The 18603-nt window shown below is 39.6% G+C and overlaps 1 protein-coding gene across 12 annotated transcripts in view; it reads right to left on the reverse strand.

The window, feature by feature from the left end:
• Window positions 1-18603, reverse strand: part of CCDC18 (coiled-coil domain containing 18) — a 72849-nt gene that overhangs the window by 24671 nt on the left and 29575 nt on the right. For 10 of the 12 annotated variants that reach the window (XM_073357037.1, XM_073357028.1, XM_073357027.1 and 7 more), the window contains 10 exons: window positions 17847-17924; window positions 16012-16128; window positions 13747-13914; window positions 13097-13239; window positions 11538-11701; window positions 7915-8128; window positions 5933-6032; window positions 3334-3450; window positions 2748-2891; window positions 725-928 (listed from right to left, as the gene is read on the reverse strand). In XM_073357037.1, coding sequence (XP_073213138.1) covers window positions 725-928; window positions 2748-2891; window positions 3334-3450; window positions 5933-6032; window positions 7915-8128; window positions 11538-11701; window positions 13097-13239; window positions 13747-13914; window positions 16012-16128; window positions 17847-17924 — 1449 coding nt within the window. Of the gene's footprint in view, window positions 1-724; window positions 929-1746; window positions 1863-2747; window positions 2892-3333; window positions 3451-5932; window positions 6033-7914; window positions 8129-11537; window positions 11702-13096; window positions 13240-13746; window positions 13915-16011; window positions 16129-17846; window positions 17925-18603 lie in introns of those variants that run through there. The other 2 variants (XM_073357035.1, XM_073357036.1) reach the window with 2 other exon arrangements.

Below are 18603 nucleotides of genomic sequence, written 5' to 3' on the forward strand. Positions count from 1 at the left end.
GGATGCTAATGTGTTTAAGTGAAGCACAATACCTCTGGAGCATGGTGGGAGTGAGGTAGGGGAATATACATGGTGCATGACTACCTCTTAGGAGGATACAGCATGCATGCCCCTCCTCCCCACCCTCTTTGGAGGTGGCTAATACTCTCGGGGCACTAAGAGGGACCAGTATTTTGTTCAGCAGAGCTCAGGAACTGAATCTGAGTTTGACCCCGTGCAGGGAGAAGAAGAAAGAAAGAAAAAAAAAAAAAGAAAAAAAAAAGAGGAAGATTGGTTGAAGGCGCCCCTGCAAGAGAGTCACCCTCGATCTACTTCCTAGTAGCTAGTTTCCATATGTAAATATTTCAATTAGTTCCTTTTTGTTTTATGTACCAAAGGGACCTAGATTTTATTAAAAATAAAATAAATAAAAATCTCCAAGTCATTAGTATTTTAAAATTAGGGCATTTTGGGTTCACAGACACCCATATTTGAAATCTTATTGAAAGTCTAGGTTTTTGTTTAGTTGTGTTTCAATTCCAATCTGTCTTTTTTCTTAATTTTATAATAAAAATCAGCACAATACTTCATTGTCAATACAAAACTAAATACATGTATCTGGGCTGACAACTCCATACACCAAATAAACTGTACAGTCCACTTTCTAAAATCAACATTGTTCAATGAGTAATTCCACTCCCACTTAAAAGCAAAGCTATTTTGAGTATGTTACATGTTTGGTCACCTTTTCTCGAGACAGATGGTTCATTTCTTCCAGTTCTTGTGAGAGTCTGTCCGTTTCTCTTTGAGCCTGAACCAACAGCCGGCGAGTCTCCAAAAGCTCCAAGTGAATGTGCTGCATCTGTTCTCGTTCTAGCCTCAACTGCTGACCTAAATCTAATGCTTCCTTGTACTGGTCTGCAATGCACTTCTCCTGATCTTTCACTATCTGTAATAGGTAAATAATTTAAATTCTTAAAGAAAACAGATATTGAATTATTTGGTTTTTAAATCAATGTAGCAACCCTTTTTGATTCCATTGATTCTTGGAGATTACAAAAGAAGATAGCAGATCAGACCTGTGGTCTATGGCAAGTCCCATCTATTCCAGTACTAACTCTCCGAAAATGGCCAGTACCAGATCTTCAGAGGAAGGTGCAAGAAACCCTACAGTGAACATTTTATGAAGTAACTTGCCCATAATAGAAGCTTTTTTCTAACGCACATAAATTAGTGCTTGGTTCATACCCTGAAGCATAAAAGTTTATATCCCTTCTAAAATGAATTAGATAAGATACAATATTTGTGTTCTCTTTTTCCATATAAATGTCTTTTTTTTTTTCTGAATCCTCTATAGCTCTTGGTCTCATTGATATCTTGTGGCAATGAGTTCCACAAACTTTTTTCATGCTGCATAACTAGCTATTACATTTTTAAATTTTTTTAATGTTTTGCCTTTTCAATTGCATTTCAATGAAACCCATTTCCCTAGCTAAGTCTGAAGGTTGCTAGTGCCTAAAACAAGCAGCAAGATTGCCTTAAAAGTCCCACATAATGAAAAGTTTGAGTGTGTGCTTTGGAATCCTAGTTTAATTTATGGGATTCATGATTCTGCAGACAAATACCAGGAGAAAGGTATAGAACTCTATTTTTGAAGCTTATACTCAAATCAATTTGTTAGTCTCTAAGTTGCCACAAGTACTCCTTTTCTTTTTGCAGATACAGACTAACACGGGTGCTACTCTGAAACCTGTTTTTGAAGGGAGATTTTTGAAGTCTATTTAAGCCCATGGGAGACCCCTCCATTTTGTCTTCAGCTGGCAAAGGAGATATCCTTGGGGGTGGAGAGGCTACCTGAAAGAAACTGGAACAAAAGAGAGTAACTACAGGGGGTGTGAGTGATTGCTGGACCCGGACTAGAAGGAGATTAGTCTGTAAAAGGAAGGTTACTGGAACTGGTGAGGTTTTGTCTGTATTCAGTTTTATTAGACATAGACTTGTGGGTTTTATTTTATTTTGCTTGGTAATTCACTTCGTTCTGTTATTACTTGGAAACACTTAAATCCTACTTTCCATATTTAATAAAATCACTTTTTACTGATTAACCCAGAGTATGTATTAATATTGGGGGGGAAGGGGGGAGAACAGCTGTGCATATCTCTCGATCAGTGTTACAGAGGGCAAACAATTTGTGAGTTTACCCTGTATAAGCTTTATACAGGGTAAAACGGATTTTTTCAGGGTTTGGGCCCCACTGGGAGTTGGGCATCTGGGTGCCAAGGACAGGAACACTTCTGTAAGCTGCTTTCAGTTGAGCCTACAGCTGTTAGGGGACGTGGTTCAGACCTGGGTCTGGGTTTGCAACAGGCAAGTGGGTCTGGCTCAAACCAGGCAGGGCACTGAAGTCCTACACTGACTGGGCACAAAAGCAGGGGCAGAAGTAGTCTTGGCACATCAGGTGGCTCCGAGGTGATCCAACCCGTCACAGGAGACTGGGAAGATCTATACACAACTATTTCTAAACAACTGGTTACACCAATACCATGACAATCCAATAATGAAAATACAATAAACTTCAGCCAAGAACTCCAGCAAGTAATTTCAGTAGAAAAAACATACCTACTTGAAAGCATTACATTAAATAAGATAATTTTCTTCCGTTGTTTATTGCTTAGTAAAATAAACAAGTCATTAGACTGAAGACAAAGAATGTTCAACTAATAAACTAATAATTGGAAAAAACACATTTATCCAAGAAAACAACTTACTTTTTCAATATCTGTTATTCTATGTTGTTTTCTTTCAATTTCCTTTTTTAGTTGATTTATTTCTTGATCTCTCTGGAGCAGTTCGAACTCTTTTTCACGAATCTCATCTTTAGAACGCTGTAGCTTGCAATCTAAGCTCTCAATCTAAATACAAAAAACATTTAAAGTCAGAAGAACAGCTTTCCCCCCCCACCCTTACGGTACACCATGAAATCCTGACAAATTCAAAAATTAGAAGTAGTTCAGATACTACATCTGCCTTTGAGTTTCCTTACCAATTGATGATATTTTACCAACACATTTTCCTATTTTAAAGAATGATTTAAGGTGTATATTTTAGGAAGTAACAAGGCTGGCTTCTCTTAATATAGCACAATTTTTTTTTTTTAATTGGTGAACTCTAAATAATTTCTCTGGTTAAAAAAACACACCCAAAAAACAAAGAAACCTCCAAACTATTAATATCATTTTGGTCTTATCCCAAGCCAGCTCTTGCTTGCATCCATTCCCCAATCTCCTGCAGATACTAGGTTATTCATTCTCCCATGCTAGCCAGATTTTATTTTAAAATCATTAATAAAAATACCTGTTTATTGCGTTCTTTAATTTCTAACTCAGTTTTCTCCAAGCTACCTTCTAATCTAATTATTTTTTGTTCCATTTCTCCCCTGTGTTCACGAATAGTCATATCCAACTGGGTAACCTAAATATAAGAAAGAAAGAGAAAAAACAACAACACTGTTTTGAAATAGTATTTAGAAATTTAGAAACATTCTTTTATGGAATATAAAAGAATTCAACACACCTAATGAAACTAATCCCTTTTCGCCCTGAGAATGTGGTCCCAAGTGTAATTAGTGAAACAGATCTAAGAATGGATTAGAGATCTGGCATTTAGAAATCTATTCTTAGAGGCCAAGTAAATAAAGAGAAGGAAAAAACAATTCTAATTCCATAATTTCACACATCTTGTCCATACCTCAACACAGAGAGCACAAGACAGAATGGTTACTCAGCTTTACACTGAGTTATTTGAGTAGATCAGGGTGGCCAACCTGAGAAGGAGCCAGAATTTACCAATGTACACTGCTAAAGAGCCACAGTAATATGTCACCAGCCCCCCATCATCTCCCTCCTCTCCCAGCACCTTCTGCCCACCAGCAGCCCTGCCAATCAGTGCCCCCTGCACCTCCCGATCAGCTGTTTCGTGGCATGCAGGAGGTGGGGGGGGGAGGGGAGCAAGATCATAGCAGGCTCAGAGGAGGGGGTGGGAAGGGGTGGAGTGGGGGCAGGGGCCGAGGCCTGTGGCAGAGCCAGGGTTTGAGCAGTGGGCACCCCCCAGCACATTGGAAAGTTGGTGCTTCTAGCTCCAGCTCCAGAGTCTATGCCTATACAAGGAGCTGCTTATTAACTTCTGAAGAGCCGCAGATTGGCCACCCCTGGAGTAGACTCCAAGAATGAGGATCTATACTGACAATGTGCCTACATAATGCACTAAAGCAAAAAATGGCCCACAGCTCCCATTGGCCGGGAACAGCAAACCATGGCCACTGGGAGCTGCAAGCAGCTGTACCTGCGGACACTCAGCATCTCACAGCCCACCAGGGGCTTACCCTGAACAAGCTGCAGACCAAATTTGGGAACCCCTGATCTAGTCAAATGTGCTCAGATACTGAGGACAGGGATACCGGTAAATAGATAGCATTTTTCAATGCAGGTCTTCATCCAGTTTATCAAATTCTGACAGGAAGTTGCCTGTGTCATAAAGTTATTACTATAAATGAAGAAAAGTCTTGGGGATTTACAGAAGGGTTTTGTTCTATTAAAGTAGTAGTTATGGGCCCTCTTAGCACCCAAAGTGTGTCACCTGACCATCCCTGGGCGTAGCTTGAGGAAAGTGACCATTTTAGGAATGAATTTGGGAGGAGTATACAATACCACCTTGGCATAAAAATAAAGGGAAGGGTAAACACCTTTAAATCGCTCCTGGCCAGAGGAAAAACCCTTTCACCTGTAAAGGGTTAAGAAGCTAAGACAACCTTGCTGGCACCTGACCAAAATGACCAATGAGGAGACAAGATACTTTCAAAGCGGGTGGGGGGAGGGGGGGACGACAAAGGGTTCTCTCTGTCTGTGTTGTCTTTTTGCCTGGATCAGAGCAGGAATGCAGGTCAGAACTCCTGTAAAGGGTTAATAAGCAATCTAGTTAGATATGCGTTAGATTCTGTTTTGTTTAAATGGCTGATAAAATAAGCTGTGCTGAATGGAATGTATATTCCTCTTTTTGTAACTTAAGGTTTTGCCTAGAGGGATTCTCTAGGTTTTGAATCGGATTACCCTGTAAGGTATTTACCATCCTGATTTTACAGAGGTGATTCTTTTACTTTTTCTTCAATTAAAATTCTTCTTTTAAAGAACCTGATTGTTTTTTCATTGTTCTAAGATCCAAGGGTTTGGGTCTGTGTTCACCTATGCAAATTGGTGAGGATTTTTTAATTAAGCCTTCCCCAGGAAAGGGGGTGTAGAGCTTGGGGGAATTTTGGGGAGAAAGACATTTCCAGGTGGGCTCTTTCCCTGTTATATTTGTTAGACACTTAGTGGTAGCAGCAATAAAGTCCAAGGACAAAAGGTAAAATAGTTTGTACCTTGGGGAAGTTTTAACCTAAGCTGGTAAAAATAAGCTTAGGGGGTTTTTCATGCAGGTCCCCACTTCTGTACCCTAGGAGTTCAGAGTGGGGAAGGAACCTTGACACACCTTATTCTCATATCAAGTTGGGTGAGGAAAGTCAACCCATTTAAGCTTGAAGCTCACAGACCATTTTAGCTGATCTAATGGACATGATAAACAGTCTTTGGGGCAGGTGACAGAGAGAAAATTCCTCCAGAGGCTCTAATAGAGTCCATCAGCTTGGTCAGCACTAGGTTGAAGCCTCACAAAGATACACAGAAAAAATTTAGACACACCCTTTACAAATGCCTCAATGGTAGGCAAACAGACATAGAATCACTTGAACTGGAACACAATATGCAGCTAGGAAAAATGAACTGTATTGAAAAAGTCCTCATTTCTTGAAACGTACCAAGCGGTCTTAGTGATCATTAGAGCATTAGTAAACGCTGGACTTGTTATACTTTAAATAAACACTCCATAGGATATTCTGGTAATATGCTTAGAAAGATCTAACCTGAGCTGCTCTTTGTTTCAGTTCCCAGTTCCTTTCTTTCAATGCCTGATCCATGTCAAGAAGTTCTTGCTTTTTGTCCTCAATTTCATCCTTACAGTACCTGCAATTTCCATATAAAAACAATGTAGATGTTCTCTCTCCTTTATAAAGCTAGATCTCACCAGCTCCCTTCCCAGATTCCAAAAAAATCAAGTTTTCATAAATCTGATAGATGTTATAGTCTAAAACTCCAAATGTTTTTTCTTTTAAAAATGTTTAATTTAATTTAATTTTGATCATACTTAGCATTCTCAAACCCAACTTCCTGGTTGAACAGTTTCTGCCTTGGTGCTGCTCTGATGACATAGCGCATCCCTTCTTCTGACTGTACATCTTGGAGGGGAGAAATCTGAAAGTGGGTGTGATACATGGATACTTGAAAAAGGAGAGAGTGATTCCACCACTGCCTTATCTGGAGCTTCCTTATCTCTTGAGGCCCCTGCTTCTCCCTGTTGCCTGCCCTAATAGTAGCTTCTTCAGGCTTTACTTACCAGTCTCCTTGTCCCCACACTGGTGTCAGGTGCTGTTGCATGCTCCATTCCTGTTTTCATATGGTTTGTATGGGTCAGTGGAGAGGAGATAAGAAAAAGGATGGAGCATGCAGCAACAAATGGTCCAATGGGGGGTGGGGGGAGTGGAAAAGCACGTTTACATGGAAAACAATTAGGTAAAGCCTTTACAAGCCACAACTGTGATAGATAAACAGATGGAAAGAGTAGGTACCTCAGGAAATGAAAAGACTCCTTCCCCTCGCCCCTAGTGGCTTTGCCTAAGCACCAGAGATGGAAGATAGAAGTCTGATGTCACTGGGTCCCTCTGTTCTCTCCTCCTGATAGTGGTGGCATGCTGCACCCTGTGGTTTTCTCCCCCATGTCATGGCCTCCTTTAGGACATAAATGACAGGGCCATAGATGGACAGACAGAGAATAGTGCTGCTGTAAGTGTCACCTTCTATATCAACAAAGCAACTCCCAGGCAGACCCTTTCTCAACCAGGAATTTTAAATTACAGCTGTCAATTTAAAACTTCATTTATTTTATAGCGTACTCATGGTGTAACACACTTCTTAGCTATAGAAGCATTCAGAGTGCTTGACTGAGCAAACTGAATTAAGTTCTCTTTGAATATACACCATGCCAGCCAAAATTTTGCAACTGGGTTATCTAAAGTTAGGTAACTAATTCTGCATTTAAGCACCTAAAACGTAAGTGGCCTGATTTTCAGAATGCTGGGCACCTACTTCTGTGGATGCTTTGGCTACTTAGCACCTCTGAAAATATGGCCACTTATGTTTTAGGTGCTTAAATGTGGATTTAGGTGTGTAACTTTAAGCACACACATTTGCAAATGTTGGCCTCTGTTCTTTATTACAAGCTTAATTATTTTAAAGTATAGGTAAACTTTGAACTGAGCAAAAAAACTTGAATGCTTTTCACGACTATCTTCAGAATGGAGATTTCCCACTAACTTTTCTATTAAAATTATTTCAGAACTACATTGCAATAAAAAGTGTATACTGAAAGTTTCATTAATTTGCTATAGTAAAGGTTAAACAGTTGTATTGTACAAGACCATCATTGTTTTTACTGTCATTTAACAGCTTTGGACTTGGGCAAAATATTAACTTTTTTATTATTGTTATTTTTAAGGCATTCCCAAAAAATACTTTAATCTTAGTATTTTCATTTTTAGAAACTAAAAATAAACTGAAGAGCTACTTCAATGAGTTATCCAAGGACCATGAATTTTATATATATAAAATTTTATATATATATAAAATTCATGTTCCTTGGATATATATATCCATCCATCAGATTATAGGGGACTGCTAAAAGATGGGAAGCACCATCAAAACCAAGAGGCATGCTTCACTGTTCCTAAAACAAAACAAAAAAAAAATCACTGGGATTAAGTCTTCAAGACCTGAATAGGAGTTAGCTCACCTAAGTTCGTCTGTTAGATCCTTGATAGCAGCATACTTCTCCTCCAGAGAAAATTGTGCATTCTGTAGCACATCTCGCAGTTCCTGTAATTGTCTCAAAGTGATTTTTAATTCTCCATGGGCATTTTGTAGTTCAGCCTCTAGCTCTTCTATTCTGTGTAAAGCATCCTTTTGCTCAGTCTCACTCTGAAGCAGTTTATCTTCCAGATCACTCACTGTTATGTGAATAGAAATTGAAAAGAAAGGGTACTCACCAGTAACTGGTTCTTTAAGTGTCACCTCTATATGTTAATACTTGCAGTATGCACCCACCCCCAACGTCACTGAGCTTTGAGGACATTCTAGAAAAGCGGAGTCCCATTCAAGACTGCATGACCAATCCCTCTGTGATGCTATGAAGGTTGTGCACTCCCCAACCTCCTCACTTCTTTTTGCTAACTTGGTCTTTAAGAGAGTTGAATTCTGAGGAAGAAGTGAAAGTAGGTGAATAGTGGGGAAATGAAGAGGCAACACTCAAAGAAAGAATGGTTATTCTACAGACAGAGATATTGGGTTATCATGATATATATAACCAGATAGTAAGATATATATCCAGATAGTAAGTGTGAATCCCACTGTCAGTGCACGTCTTGTATGCAAATACGGAATGTTTTCAATAGTAACGTTCTGGGGCTTTGGGGGCCACGTGTGCCCTGTGGCTCCTCGTGCTCCTGTAAAAGAGCATAAAAGGTTTCTTGATGTCAAGGAGGGAAAAGACTTCAAGTCCTCCTTGAGGAACGGGTGCATTTTCTGCTCTGAGCTGCGTTTACACTTGAAGCAGGTATGACTTTTGGCATCCAAAGTGGATGGCATAAGGTTTCTCTGTCCTGGGGTCGGTGCTAGCACTGAGGTCATTGGTGCTGATGAGGTTGGCAGAGAGAATGCCTACACCAGTGCCAATGACATTGGCATTTTTTAGGCCTCTTCTCCCTGGCAGAACCAGAGATATGGTGCCTTGTTACCCAGTTACTAGGACAGTTATTAAAGATAGCCTCCTTGACTCCAGCTTGGAGGCTCTCTCTTCTCTGGGATCAGATGCTATCTTCAGAGGAATGCTCCAAGAATATCGACTGGGGATATGTCCTTCCCTGAGGCAGGAGAGAGATCTGTTGTGCCCATCAATTAAAGGCATAAGACCATCACACAAAGGACAGGGTATAAACCCTGTGGGCTTAGAGTCTGCCATTACTAACTAAGCACTTTGCTCCACTGTTCAAGGAAATATGTGAGGGTCTCCCCTCCATCTCGCTCTTCTTTCTGGGGTGGAGGGGAGAACAGATTCTCCAATTAAAATGAGAAAATTTTTAATAGGGTGAAGAGGATTTCTTCAGAAAAAGATTGCATATGAAACAGAAGAGCAGACTCAATGTTCCATCTTGATGCCACAGGCAGGGATATGCGGGGCAGCTTGGCCTTTTTGAATTGACAAGACCGCCAACAGCTGATGTAAGGAACACAGCATCTACACAGATTCTGTGTTACCCTAACTACACCAACATAAGCCCGATGCCTCTTGTGGAGGTGGAGTTATTATGTTGGTGTAGTAGGGCACTTACATCGGTGGGAGCAAGGCTGTAGTGTAGATACTGACATAATTAGGTCGACATAAGCTGCCTTACATCAACCTAACTGTGTAGTGTAGATCAGGCCTGAGGGAGGGTCACAGCTGCACTGCCCTTTATGCCCTGGCATGAGAAGAAATAAGATGCATGAATGGCCATTGAATGGTGGACATTCTATTCAAAAGATTCTGAGCTTGTGTACATTAGGGGCATATGCCCCTATAGGGGGACCCATATTAACTGGTTCTTCTTTTGAATGTCACTGCAAGAAATCTACCTTTCTTTGAGTTGGCCTCTGCATATTCCTAAATGTGGGAGTTTAGTAAGGCAGGCTCAGAAGTTCTAATTAAGCAGGAGCTCCAGAATTACCCTCCCAAAGTATGTATCTGATCTAAATACCAGGCTGCTGAGTATGCAGTGCTGCATAAATGTGTCAACAAAATTTCCTGCAGATTTCTATGATGACAATATTACAGAAGCAGGCTCCTAAGATTCACTCTGATAAGGTGGCATTATGTCCTCTAGCCCAACACATCTTGGTACATAATCTAATCCATTTTGACAGGTACTAAGTGGAAATGGCATTCCCTTCACACTGATCCTCAATGGCTACAAACAGTTTAGGTGCCTTCCTGAATGTCTTAGTTAACCCTATCAATGTTGTATAGAAGCCTAAAGATGAGACTTTGCATTGGTAGTGATTTTGTCCCACACAAAAAATACACATACTTTATGAACTCCACTCTGTTTTGTGAATGCCATTTATGAGTGTAACCTTCACTGTGGACTAAAGCATCCATTTTGTAGCTGAGATTGGATACCTAGTGGACAGACGATGGCTGAGAAACTGTGGCAGAGCGGTCAAGTGCCACTGACATTGAACGGCTCTTTCCTAATGGAAAAATGGGTTTTCTACCAACAGGACCATTGATTTAGACTCTCTCTTTACACAAAAGCTGATGAGGGTGGGAGCTGGAGTCTCCCCATCCCAAGCTTGCAGTACATGAGCACTCAAGGGACACAGTCAGTTTTAAGAAGTTATCATTCTCTAAGGAAATCCAGAAGCAAGATAGCCAAGCCAAGAAGGCCAGAAGGGCTGCCTGGCCTAAGGACTCAGACCACACCCAGGACTTACAGGGGTGGTGAAATCAACTGAGAGGGACTGCGTTTAAGTGTTTCTTGTTTTTCATCTATCTATCTATAGCCCTCTTGTCCTTTTTTAAGAGCAAAGTGTTTGTTAATAAAAATTATATTGTTTAGTCTGTGTGCCTTGCTTTACTACCATGTTGTCCCTGAAGGGTGTAACTAGGAAACTAGAGGTCCCACAGGTAACTGAACTGTAGGGGAGAATATGTCTAAGCAAATGGGGGCTCAGGAGGGCTGCAGCATTGGTTACAGGGTCTAGCCAGAGTGCAGGGTACCACTGCCCAAGAAGCATGTCAGTCATGGGTATGCACCTGGGACTGCCCTTGAGATCCAGAACTACAAGCAGTGATCAGTCATTACTCAGATGAAGGGGCATAGAAGCACGTGGGATTCAGCAGTTGAATACAATTATAAGAAACTGGTGTCCATCCAGAGAATGAGATTGGACCGAGATTGTGACAAGAGACCTGAGCCAGTTTTACAGGGATACGGTAGGAATTTGAACTTTCTGATGTAGTTGTTCATCATCTTCATGTCCATGATGGAATTTCTTTATTGGAATGAGAAAGAATTTGAAGCTGATATTAGGCCATGATAGCCTGATAATTGGTGACACTGATTCTCAGTGTACCTGAGGCTCCATGGGGGAAAGGCACACCTCACAAATGGGAATATATAGAGGCCACCTAAAATGAAGAAGCCCATATAACTACCCAGATCTTTTCAAATTGCAAGATTATGAAAAGTCAAAATAGTCATATGTAGAGAGTCCCTCGCAACTAACTGCAAAATAAATGGAGGGGGAGAGAATCTACATAAAGCATAAGAAAATGAGCCTTAAAGATTTTTTTTTTTATACACATAGTAAATTATTTACCTTGTTGTGTTTTTTTATTTAGTTCTGACTGAGTCTGCTCCAAAGTCATTTCTAAGTGATTTAACCGCACTGTTTTAGTTTCACCATCTCGTCTTAAATGCACTAGTTCTTTCTCCATACCAATTAGCTCATCCTTGCACTGATCCATCTCCAGCTTAATCTGCCTGAACAAAACACAAAAGGAAAACAGAATGAACAAATCACAATTGGAATAATAAAGACAACACTTTCCCTCACCTCTTTGTGCCCCTCCAGGTCCTTGCTCTACCCCAGAGACTCCTGCAGGAGTCTTCTTGCTCCCTGCAGTTCTCACTCACTAGGCCATAAGCCTAGGAGTCACCTAATAGCTGGGCTCTTTCCCCTGCTCCTCCTACAGGAGCCAACCTGCAGTTCACCAGCTCAACTGAGCTCTGGCTGCCTTTATAAGGCGCAGATGCTCTTCAGACTATCACCTGACTCGTTACCCCAAAGCCTCAGTTGGAAGGTAGCTGATTACCCAGAGGTGAAGCTGAGCCCATCTTCCCTAGAAAGGGCCAGTTATCCTGGACAGATTGCTATCTTCATACCTGAATCAATGCTTTGTGTATGCAATGAACACAAGCAGAGAAATTTATACAAAGGCTGCATCTAATCAACTCTCTACGAGTTGGATACCATTTCAACAGTACTATGTTAAGCAAATCAATTTAACATACTGTATTATTTTAATTATTAATTATTATAATAAATAAATAATTTTATTATTATTTAGTTCAGGTAACAGTTCTGTATAGTTTTCCCCAAAGAAAATGAACGAGTTCATTTTATTATTTCATCCTTTTACTTGTATTTGTAAATTGAGCACATTGGTATGGAATAAAAAAAAAACAGTAAGTGGGGAACCTACTGATGCCTTTTCACAGACATTATTCAGAAAAACGCCACATTTTAAGGGACATGGATATTAATTTTTGTAAACTATTTTTTTGGATAGAGCACTTTTTAAGCTGTACAAATGGAAAGAAATAGATTAAAAATCCTTAAATTATTTAGAAGGCTTTTCTGCTTCTCTGATGTTGACAAGAGTATTTTCGGCATGGAGAGTGGTCAACCCCCAGAGCAAAACCATCCACCATTTATTTTTTAAACCAACTCAAGTCCCAACTTCATGAAAGCACTTAGGAACATGCTTAACTTTAGACATGAAACTGAAATTAGTGTGTTTATGCACTCTTCCTGAATAAGGATGCTTTCCTGAATAGAGGCATATAGAAGGACTAAGCCTGGATATCTGTTTGTAAATTAACAAAAAATAGAAGTGTCCTTAAGCTAGAAATAAAGGCCTGAATTCAATAAGGTATATGGGATTATTAACACGTTTACAAATAGGCACATACTCAAGTACCTTGCAGAATCAGGACCAAAGTATTCTAAAGCTACATATACCTGTAAAACAAACATACTCATTTCAAGAAAAGCATCACATTTTGTAATACAATTTTTTAGTAGTTTTACAATATTGGATCTTCAGAATACACCAAAATGGGGAAAAAAAATTTTTTTAAATGTTCTACACATACCCAATTGTGCTAGTAAGTTCAACCACCTTCTGTCTTTTTAAATCTACTTCCTGAGAGGCTATAAGGAGCTTCCCTTCTGCCTTTCTCAGCTCTTCTTCTGAGTTTTCTTTCTGTTTTTGAAGCTCTTGCTCCAGTTTTGATACCTATTTAAAGTTGTATTTAATAGGGTATTTAATATCTATACTGTTAAAATATATATGAATAAAAATATCCCTCTTGAAAAAAATCACATATGAAGGGTTAAAAATATTTCATTTCTTTGGTTAGATCCTAAAATTGCACATTAAAATCAAATACAAATCTGCAAAGATACTTTTAGAGAATAAATTATTTCTTATCAGTTTAATAAGTGCTACAAAAGTAACTAGACCCAAAATTTCTTATTATGATGTATTGGTTTTTAATTATACACCTGCAGCCTGATTTTCAAAGTACTGAGCATCCACAACTCCACCTGAAATTAAGTGGCATCTCAGACACTCAGAACCTCTTATTCACTCAGGCTACTATAATAATGTCAATTACATCCGATAATTAAAAGATTATAAACAAAGTAAGCTATCAAATAGACAGATATTGCAATGCCATATAAATACATTTAAATATTTATGCTTACCTATTTAATTCTTCTCATTATGAATGTACTTTACCTGTTTTTCAAGCTTAATTTGGCTATCCTCTAGCTCTCCATTTCTAATGGTCTCCTGCTGTAACATTTGCTGCTGCTGCTGCAGAGTTTGCTGTAGGAGGACATTTTGTTCAGTGGTGTCCTGAAGATTATGATTTCTTAGTTTTATTTCTTTTTGTAACCGGTGCACCTGAAAAATACATTAATTTTCTTTAGAATGAAACAAAGATATTTATGCCTTATCTTGCTTCCATTTAAGTCGGTCATCCTATTGTTCTTCAGGAGAGGATGATCAGACCCATAATGCAAAAACAAACATACAAAAGAAGGCTCTCAACTCTACTATGAGGAATAACAGGGAGACACTAGCACTGGCCGGCAAGGAGCTGAGACTGGTATCTGTTGCTTGGAGCATGGGCAGATGTGTGGGATCAGGGTGGGGGAACAGATCAGATCCTTCACACCCTGATCCCTGCACTCCAATCCCTCCACCAGGACATGGCCCTCTCACACACCTGCTTGCGTGCCAAGCACTGGATCCTGCTCTCAGCTCCTCACCAGCCAGCCCTATAGTGTTTCCCCTGGACCTGCTGGGGACTATTGGGCTGGGGAGGGTGCGGGGAAAGGGAATCCAAGACTCCTAATAACTGCACTTTGTCCGTCCTGCCCCTTTCTCCCCACCTGCTAGTCACGAAGCAGCAGCAGCAGCAGTCTGGGTGAGAGCTGAGTGCAGCGTGAGCTAGGTTTAAAATCCCTGTCCTGGGCCACACTGGGCCAGATGTCTGGCGCCATCTGATGAGACACCCCCCAATACCCTCTGGCTTGCCCCCCTCCTACTCGGAACGATAGGCCCCACTGCCTCCCAGCCTGGCAACCCTCCACAAGCAGCTGCAGCCTTAGCAGGGAAGTGGAAGCTGAGATTGCCACTTCTTCCTCTTTGCTGCTGGGAAAAAAAATGCAGCAATTTTCAGGGATAGGAGGAGGCTTGGCAGCTGTACACATCCCATGAAATTCAAAACATTTATCCGTGACACTGCTGTTAAATTAAAAAAAAAAGTGATTTACACAAAGTCTTATCTATAGGTTATCTTTCCTATATAAAAAGAGGTAATGTAAAATTAACAGTCGATCACTCTTCCTCAGCTTCCTATCCTCTCTTGGCTTTGCAATTTTGTGGTGGTTCCTGGTTCTCTTTCTATCCTACTCCTTCAGCGGTTCATTCTCCCCTCCACATTCTGTCCTGGTTCCTCTCCTCTCCTCTATTTTTGTAACCTCCATCTGTTCCCCTCTCCTCCAATTACTACCAATACGCAAATGAGCCAAGATTTTCAACGATTAGTGACTTTCGGTACCTAACTTGAGACACATTGAAGGAACCTAATTTTCAGGAGGTAGATGCTCAACATTTTCTGAAAAGTCATGCCTCTTTAAAGCATCTCAAGTTGCACACCCAAAAATGGAGGCACCCATTATCATCAGTCACTTATGAATATCTTGGCCATGATTACCAATCTTTACCTTTAACCTTGCCCGACTATCCAGTCTCCCCATCTCTAAATACCAGTTATAGATTTTAAGGGCAGAAGGGATGAGTAGATCATCTGGTCTGACATCCTGTGTATCACAAGTCATAAGATGTCATCCAGTTATTCTTGTACTCAGCCAAATAACTTGTTTTTAGCTAAAGCGTATCTTCCAGAAAGGCATCCAAGAGATGGGGAAATCCATCACTTCTCTTGGCAGTTTGATCAAATAATTAATCACTCACTGGTAATATTTTATGCTTTATTTCTAATTTGAATATGTCTGGCTTTAATTTCCAACGACTGGTTCTTGTTATGCTTTTCACCACAAAATTCAAGGGCCATTTAGTACCTGTCCCCCCTCGCCCCCCAAATGAAGGTACTCCTATACTATAATCAAGTCACCTTACTAAACTTCTTTTTGATTAGATAAACATTCACACAACTACTATAACCCTCTCAATCTCAGTCATTCCATAACTGAATGTATCTTTCCTCCTGATCCTGCTTCTCTGGCTCTATTAACAACTCCCTTATATTGGATACTACTACTTTTCACCTACCACACCCACTCTCATTTGCTTCTCCCTCTTGGTCACAAAAATTTGCCCCCTTTTCACAATCCCTACTGCTAAAATTTTGTTCACCTCTCTCCTTGCCTACTATATCCTTCTTTTAGACACAAATTCTAATATTTCATAATAATATTTCATATTTCTCTGTAACAGAGAAAAACTAAATTGACAAAACAAATTCAAGTTTACCTCTTCAGACTTCTTCTTTAACTGCTTTTCAAATGACTCCTTATTTTCTTCTACTTGACTCAGATACAATCTAAGTTCTTCCTTACAAATGCCTAGCGCTGACTCCAGTTGTCTGACCTAGTTAGGTGCAAGAGACCATTTAAAATAAGCAATGACTAGTTGTTCAGAATTGATCAAAGTCTAAAATAATTCATTAAAACCGGTTTGTTAATTCAGCCATTTTGAGTGATATAACTACAAAGATGGATATAAAACAAAAAACAAAAAAAACAAATTTCTCTGAAATTTACTAACATTTAAATAATGAAAAATATTCATATAAAACCTTATGAAATGTATGTTTTTGTTTAAATCATGCAAAATCATCAATTATGCAAAGACATTACAATACCTGTCAACAGTTACAGCTTAAAGGACTCTATAGATAGATAGATATATTCACAATTCTGAGTCAGCTATCCACTTGTGCATCATTTACAGAGAAAGTGATAAAAAGGCTATAAAATGCCAGCTTTATGTATGGGATTACCTTCATAAGGTTGAGAATGATACATTCTGAGTAAATTATGACAAATCAACATTCAAAAAAGTAGATTAATATCTAAAACCAAAACATTTTATTGTGCTATTACAAAATAGCAGATCCACTTATTTTCTTCATTGAGACTGCAGTTCCTGAGTTTCATCAGGAGGGAAAGGACAAGGTAAACATAAAACAGCATAGCATGACGATGACAACAACAATTTAACAAAATGTATCTTACATTTATACTACTACTAATTTGGACTTCCACCCTGAAATCACAAACTTAGACAGATATACAATTTATATACAACAATAACTAGGGACCTCTCCCCCAACTGAAGCGCAACTATCTCTCGGGTGAAATGCAGCAATTGGAACATTAAACAGCTGTGGGTAGGAAGCGACGATTTCTATATCAAATTGCAACAGACATGGAAAATTTAGATAGGCAGTCTGCAGTTTTCCACACTAGAATTTTACTAGACCATAAGGTTAACACACACATACTATTTTTTCCCCTCCCTTAAAAAAAAAAATTCAAGTTTTCTCTGATTAGAAGTAGTCAGGGACTTTCATTTTATATTTCACCTGACAAACATCACTGGTAGCAGTACCCTATAACAGATCACTGGTTCAGTACAAACTCAGATGGAAGCAAGCCACCTACTGAATCACCAACACCACTCCTTACAGCTCCTGGATGATATTGGTTGGCTTCTCATCCCAACCAATATTAGGTTATGAATTCAGATGGTATCATAGCACAAGATGGTATTGCTTGGTAAAACTACTGTTGCCAGTACTGCATTGAAGAGGCTTGCCAGATGGACACCAATAGGAGGAGTAGACACGCTAAAGAGGTTGAAGAAGTCAGTTTACTTTTACAGTTACTATTGAGCCTAAAATAAATACTGCATCTTTAGTGAAACCTGGGGGAGGGGAGTGACGGGACACTTATTCATCACTCTTTTGTCTTTACAGACTCCCCAAACTATCTCCAAATGTTGTGATTCCAATTCTGCTCTACTTGTACTACGAGAGCAGCTTAGCAAGGCAAATGATCTTTGTTGGTACATACAGCAGTCACTTAAAGCAGGTTTCACTATAATTTTTCTCTTTCGTTCATTCTTTCTTAAATGAAGGATGAGAGAAGGACTGGAAGGTAATGACACCTTTTGGAATATTTACATGAGCTCTATAAGTAACTTGGAGGTGTCTCATCCAGAGGGAATGGAAAAGAGCTACATAAATATTGCAATTCAAAAAAGAAAAAAGGTATTAAATCAAAAACAACAAAAATCATACTTACTTTGATTGTTTCTTCTGTTAACTGGCTTTGCAACATTTTCAAAGCTTCTTCTTCCTTGATATTTTGCTTTTCCATTTCCTGTTTGCATAGATTTACCAAGAGAGACAAGATGTAATATAACTGCATATATAAAAGTTATACTACTGGAAACCAGCATACTGGAAAACGGAAAAAAGATTTGGTTAGTGACAAAAATGTTTATCTTTATATTGTATTAGCATGCACTTTACTTCTAAGTGAATTTGGCCCTGATTCTGTCATGTTGTGGTCCCTTTACACTTCTCCAGTGGCAGAAAGGGGGTATAAAGAGTAGGCTGCTCCTGCAGAATATTCTTAGTATAGGTAAGGCCCTACTTGAATTGCAGGATGATTGTCAAAAAAAAAAATTGCAGCCGAGTTGCAGACAAGCCCATTATTATTTATTATTTGCAGTAATAAAGCCCATTATTACTTTTCTGCAATTTTCCAGTTGGCTGAGAGTGGGCACTCCCGCTGTTGGCCACCTAGGTCTGAGAGCAGGGGTCTGGGGCTGACAGCGGCCACCTTGGGCTGACAGCAAGGGCTCCTGCTCTCAGCTCTGGGGTGGCCAGGGCTCCCACTGTCAAAAGTGCAGTGGAAGCCTAATATTGTAGAATCCGCAATATCACAAGGTACATAGGGTCTTAATTATAGGCTAGTTCTTCACCTGACACACAGCTGATGTAAGGCTCTATGCTGGCCTCCTTCCCTGTCCCTAGTGGAAGTGGCATATTGAGAT

The sequence above is a fragment of the Lepidochelys kempii genome, chromosome 8 (assembly GCF_965140265.1).
Source record: "Lepidochelys kempii isolate rLepKem1 chromosome 8, rLepKem1.hap2, whole genome shotgun sequence".
Taxonomy (NCBI): Eukaryota; Metazoa; Chordata; order Testudines; family Cheloniidae; genus Lepidochelys; species Lepidochelys kempii.